General features: G+C 55.1%; 1 protein-coding gene across 3 annotated transcripts in view; it reads right to left on the bottom strand.

Moving 5' to 3' along the window:
• Positions 1–705: 705 nt before the first annotated feature.
• Positions 706–6,000, bottom strand: part of LOC127229890 (voltage-dependent P/Q-type calcium channel subunit alpha-1A) — a 164,928-nt gene continuing 159,633 nt past the window's right edge. The window contains exons 43-46 of one of the 3 annotated variants that reach the window (XM_051194964.1): positions 5,297–5,332; positions 4,286–4,472; positions 2,103–2,356; positions 706–1,731 (exon numbers count right to left, since the gene is read on the bottom strand). In XM_051194964.1, the coding sequence (XP_051050921.1) occupies positions 1,261–1,731; positions 2,103–2,356; positions 4,286–4,472; positions 5,297–5,332 (948 nt within the window). In that variant the 3' untranslated portion in view covers positions 706–1,260. The remainder of the gene's footprint in view (positions 1,732–2,102; positions 2,357–4,285; positions 4,473–5,296; positions 5,333–6,000) is intronic. The other 2 variants (XM_051194966.1, XM_051194965.1) reach the window with 2 other exon arrangements.

Here is a 6,000-nt window from a genome sequence, read left to right as displayed (position 1 = left end):
ACAGGCCATATTCATACAAGTACTTTCCAAACAGGCAGGGAGGGTCTGGGAGGTGGGGTTGGGGGGGTGGAGTGGCGGGACAGCGGCTATGTAGGGTGTGTATGAGGGGTCAGCCTAAGAATCCTGGCAGGGATGGGGTGGGGGATGGCTCTGAAGTGAAGAGCATTTATTGCTCTTCCAAAGGACCTGAACTCAGTTCCCAGCACCCGGGTTAGAAGACTCCAGCTGACTTGGAAGGCACTGTAACTTATGCCCCAATCCACATATACATAAGTAACGTTTAAAAACAATCCCGGGACCATTCATTGCTCTGACGTCATCCTTCCACAGACTGTTCAGATCTTTGACCTCGCCAGCATTTCTCCATGGCTGACATGGGTTGAGAACTTTTTACAAAATTGGTTCAATGAGCCAGAGGCCAGGGCAGGACACTTAACACAGAGGTGGGTGGTGCTGGAGGCTGGGCACAGCCAGGAGGAGTCTCCGTTCTGTGGGGCTATCCTCTCAAGGAGTCACAGCTGCCCTTAGTTGGGAGTGAACCCAGGGCCGTTGTTCCTGGTACCTGTAGGCTCTGCCTCCGAGCCATGTCCCCAGCGCTGTTTCTCTGGGAGCTAACAAACTGCCTCCCCTCGTCCATCCATTTCCCAAGAGTAACTTGCATGGCATCTTGGTCAAAGGACAAAGACCACTCCAGTTCAGAAGCCCTTGGATTCAAGTTTTTTCGTTTTTATTATTTTTTTTTTGTTCTTTTTAATGTCATGCAATATTTCACAGTCCCAAGCCCACGTTTTTCAAACAAGATAGGAAAAAAAGAAAAAAGTTTTTAAAAAGATAAAGGAAAAAAAAAAAAAAAGAAGCAAGGGAATCGGTGGTGGTGGTAAATTTTTCTCTTTTTTTCTTTTGTTATTTCAAGCAGGACCAAATGTCAGAAAAAAAAACCGTTTTTCTCAATTTTTTTGTCCTTTTAAAAACTGTTAGTGTTATTTTCTTGTAGTTGATCTCTGCAGGCAGTAATAAGTTTGGCGTGGCCCGCAAGCACTCCCGTGGGTCGGAGAAGTGTGTGGGGCTTGCAGCCGTCCCTCCGGCTCGCAGCCACCTCCATTTCGTTCACCGGGAAAACGAAAGATTCAATTGAGATGATAAAACTCATCAATAGAAGCTATTTTTGTTTTTCTCCCCGGTTTTCTGTTTTAAAAACATTATTGTTTATCATTTGCTGTGCGCCCGCTCTAAGCGGGCGCTGCGGGGAGGCGGGGCGGCTTAGCACCAGTCGTCCTCGCTCTCGCTGTACGCGTCGTGCGCGCCCCTGCGGGCTGTGCGCGGCCGCGGCGCGCCGTGCCCCGCGTAGTAGCCGTTGGGCAGCCTGCGGCCGTGGCGCGGTGACGCGCAGCCCGCGGCGCGCGGAGTCCTGGGAGACCGCGGGGCGGGCTCGTGCGCGGCCCCTGGCTGCTCGCGCGGGCCGTCGGGCTCGGTGTAGTCGGCGCCGCGCGGCCGCGGGCCCTCGGGCGCATGCGCGGGCCAGCGAGGCGCGCGGCGGCAACCCCTCGGCGAGCCGCCAGGGGGCGCGGCGGGACCCGCGAGCCTGCGCGCCGCCGGCCTGCGCGGCGCGGGTGAGTAGGACACGAGCGGACGCGGGGTGCTGGGGGTCTGGGGGAGCTGGCGGCGGCCGCGCCGCGGCGTGCTGGTGCCGGACGTAGAGGGGGCTGGGCTTCCACTGACGGAACTACTGCCCTACACGAAAATCGAAACAAAGGAAATCAAAAGCAAAGATACCACGGACCAACCAGGAGCACACGGGGACACACAGACGGGAGGGCGGGCGGGCGGCGGGACGGAGAGGCAGGGGGCGGGGGGGGGGAGGGGAGGCAAACCAACACAACAGTGAGGAGAGAAACGAGAAACGAGCTTCGTAAGTTTCCGAAGTCACTCACAGGCGTCCGCAGGACACGAGTCGCAGGGAAACCGGGCCAGGGGGAAAGCAAGAGCGGCGGGCTACCCTCGTCCTGCCCCGGGCGCCTCCCAGGCCCGCCCCGCCCCGCCCCCTTCCCCTGCAGACCCGCCCCTCCCGCCCCGTCGGTTCAGTCTGGGCCAGTCTCACGCACCTGTCTGTGTGGTGCGTGCTCCCGACCCTCGCTGGGCGAGCGGGACCAGCGCTGCTCCCGGGCCCGCGACCGACCGGTGTCGGACCGCTCCTGTGAGTAGCGCTCCCGGTCGGGGGCGGGGGGATGGTGGTGATGGTGGTGGTGGTGATGGTGCGGCCGATGCTTCCGGTCCTTGGGCCGACCCCGGTCTTGGTCCCGATCTTTGGAGGGCAGGTCACCGGATTGGGTGGTCATGCTCAGGTCTGTCCCCAGACCTGAATGGGAGATGATGGTGAGAGATGAAGAAGGGGAGGCAGGGGAGGCAGGCCCGAAGGGTCTCCTGGCCCTGGTTTCCTCTCTACCCAGGAACTACCCCTCACTTTTATTTTTACATTCATTTTCAGGGTGCGCAGCCTCCCGCGGTGGTACTCATCTGAAAGTGTGACCTTCCACCTTATGGATTCCAGGAATCAAACTCTGGTGTTCAGGCTTGTTAGCAAACGCCTTTACAAGCTAACCCATCTATCTTGTTTGGCCCTTCCCATATCTCAGTGTTGAGTATGACCAATTTAGGACCTTGCACATGTTAGCCATACCTACCACCCAGACAACATCCCACTCAGCCTGGAGTGTTGCAGTCATGGGTTAGTGGTCAAGTGTGTCTGCTACTCTTGCATAAGATCTAAGTTAGGCCAGAGAGTGGAGGCACATGCCTCTAATCCCAGCACTCGGGGAGGCAGAAGCAGATGGATCTTGGTGAGTTTGAAGCCAGCCTAGTCTACAGAGCTAGTTCCAGGACAGCTAGTGTTACACAGAGAAACCGTCTCAAAAAGCAAACAAAAGAACTAAGTTACTTTCCTGCACCCATGTCCCAAAGCTCATAACTGTCTGTAGCTCTAGGTCCAGGGGATCCAATTCCCTCTTTGGCTTCTGGGGCACCTGCATTCATGATTACATTGCCAACATACACATACAAACATATACACATAGTAATTTAAAAAATAAAATGCAGCTGGGCATGGTGGCTCACACCTGTAATCCCAGCATTTGGGATGCAGAGGCAAGCGAATCTCTGAGTTTGAGGCCAGCCTGGTCTACAGAGTGAGTTCCAGCACATCCAGGGCTACAAAGAAAAACCCTGTCTCAGGGGAGAAAACAACCAACAACAAAACAAAAATAAAAAAACAAACAAAAAACTAACCAACCAAACAGCCAAGGCATGCCATTAGTCCTAGCATTCAGGAGGTAGAGGCAGGAAAATATCTGTGAGTTTCAGGCCATCTTGGTCTATCTAGTGACTTCTAAGCCAACTAAGACCACATAGTGAGATTTTGTCTCAAACTAACCAAATCTTAATTTTTTTGTATGTCAAGTTTTGTGTGTGTGTATATGATTGTGGGTATAAATGTCCCTAAGTGCATGTGGAGCTTGGCACAGTTTTACATGTTGGCCCTCATCTCTCTTGTTATTTGCTGTGCATGTCATGCTAGCTGATTCTAGGGCTCCTGGGGATTCTCTTGTCTCTGTTTCCCATTTCACCTTATGAGGGCTGAGACGTCAGATGTGCACTACCCTGTCTGTCTTTATAAACGAAGGCCCTCATGCTTGCATGGCAGCTGCTTTTGAGCCTCTCTAGCCTCCACCTTGTTTTTGTCAAAGATAGAGTGTCTCACTAGCGTGGAACTCACTGAGAGCTTAGGCTGGTTAGCATGGAATCATCTGGGTCTGCCTTCTCAGCACCAGGGTTAGATACGCACTGCTATACCTGACTTTGTACATGGGTGTTGGAATCTTATGTCATTTCATCATTTGTGTGAAACACACATTTTACTCACTGAGATATTCCCCAGCCCTCTTTCTTTTCTTTCCTTTTGAGGCAGGGTTTCTCTGTGTATCCCTGGCTGTCCTGGAACTCACTTGGTAGACCAGGCTGGCCTTGAACTGAGGGATCTGCCTACCTCTGCCTCCTGAGTGCTGGGATTAAAGGCGCATGCCACCAAGCCCAACTCCTTTCTCTTTTGAATTGGGGTCTTACTATGTATTTTGGCTGGTCTCTAACTCCAGACCCTAACCCCTCCCTCCCAGTGTCTCTCATGCTGGCTTTAGTGGTGTATGCCCAGTCCTCTGTCCCTACTTCTGCCCTGCAGCCTCCTCTTCCTTTGCCTTCTGTTTCCTTGTGTCGCCCCGGTCCTGAGGCAGCCTACCTGTGTCCACATCAGTGTAGCGGCCCAGAGAGCGCTCCGAGGTGCGGTGGCCACGGTCTCGGCGGCGTTGGTGGTACCGCTGATTCTCCTCAGGTGGTACCCGCTCCAGTGAGTAGTCATCTAGTCTTCGGGCTTTGGGTCCCAGCACAGAGGCTGAACGCTTCATGGGGCTGGTATCAGAGATGGTCTGGGAGGGGGGGTAGGTATAGACAGAGTTAATAGCCAGCACTTTCGTGACCTGCTCCTTCCAGCCCTACAGCTGATGGGTGCCAGAATCAGGGTGTGTGTGACCACCCAGGGACTGTGTCCAGGGCTGCAGTGGCCGTTTGAGTGTCTGGCTTACTGGCTGCAAGGGTGGATCCCTAAGGACACTTAAGTCCCACTGATAGGAGTGTTGCTGCTTCTTAGGGTGTATGCTGCACTGTGGCTAGAAGGCCCTGGCTAAGTCCTTGCCCCTCTGGAGTTAAGTCTGGCTGGCAGGAAGTATGCTCCACTTGCAGGGTGCAAGCCTGGGAGGCATGCTTCTCCTTGGTTCAACTCTCCAGAGCCTCATTCCCACCCTCCAAGTCTGGTTCCTATCATCCAGGCCCGGCTGTCCCACAGTCCTTGGTCTTGCTCTGCCATGGGCAGTCTTCAGTCCTCCGTAGCAGGCAGAAGGACAGCCCACTGGACCAGGCCTGTTCCAACTCTGATGTTCAGGACCCAGCTCAAGGCAGGAGCTAAAGGGACCTGAGGCAAGGCCAGTAGTCACTGCAGGAGCTGGAGGGACAGACCTCCAAGAGAGGGGCAGGGTGCACAGGTTGGCCTCTTGGAGGCTCTGAAGACGAAGTGGGGTGCGGTGTGGCCCCTTGCATACACAGGACACAACACACAAGGAAGGGCTCCATGGGGGAGGGGTGGGGTCTGCAACGAAAGGGTGGGGTGAAGGGCAGGGGAGATGGTGGGTACTAGCACAAACAGGGCAGGGAGGGAGAGGGGGCTGGAGCCGAGCTGGCCGGGCGCGGTACATACACTGAGGTTATTTCCACGTGGCCGGCCCCTTCTCCTCTGTCCCAGCCCCACAGGATGGCGCACACAGAAAAAAAACAGAAAGAAGGAAATAAATATAAAAGGCAAAAAAGATGGTGAGGTGGTGGATGCTACATGGAGGAGGTAGTGGATAGAGAGTGGTTAATATTTCTGGTGTTAAGTGAGGGGGTGCCCCAGGACCTGACTGGCTGTCCCCCACAATGGGCACAGAAGAAACAGGAGACAAACAGACAGATGGCAGAGACACGAGACTGACAGATGGGACAGCAAGGCCACAGGCTCCTGGCCCATTTCATGCGATGCACTGCGGCCCAGCACCCCTCCCCCACCTTGCCCCAGCTTCAGCTCAAAGCTTCCAGGTGGCCATCAGCCCAGCTTGGCTCATCTCTGTTTTGGGGCCAGCAGACCAGGCCTGACAGAAGGGATGGGGCAGCCACATGCACCCCAAGGTCACAGCAGCCAGAGGCCAGGCCCTTGGGCCATGATGACCCAGCCAGGCGCAGCAAATAATGCTACATAACACAGGGCAAGCTGCCCCAGCAAGACATGCCGGCCACCCTCCTCCTGCCCTTTCTCCTTGTCCTCAGGAGTGCCTCAGTGGCAGCCTGGGCTTTATCCCCATCTCTTACTGCGCAGTAGCCAGGCATGCTTTAGTTTCCTCCATCCCCATGGGGATCTTGCCTTCT

This window comes from Phodopus roborovskii, unplaced genomic scaffold (genome assembly GCF_943737965.1).
Source record: "Phodopus roborovskii unplaced genomic scaffold, PHOROB, whole genome shotgun sequence".
NCBI lineage: Eukaryota > Metazoa > Chordata > Mammalia > Rodentia > Cricetidae > Phodopus > Phodopus roborovskii.
Note: the sequence above shows the minus strand (reverse complement) of the source record. Positions and strands in the feature narration are given on the sequence as shown.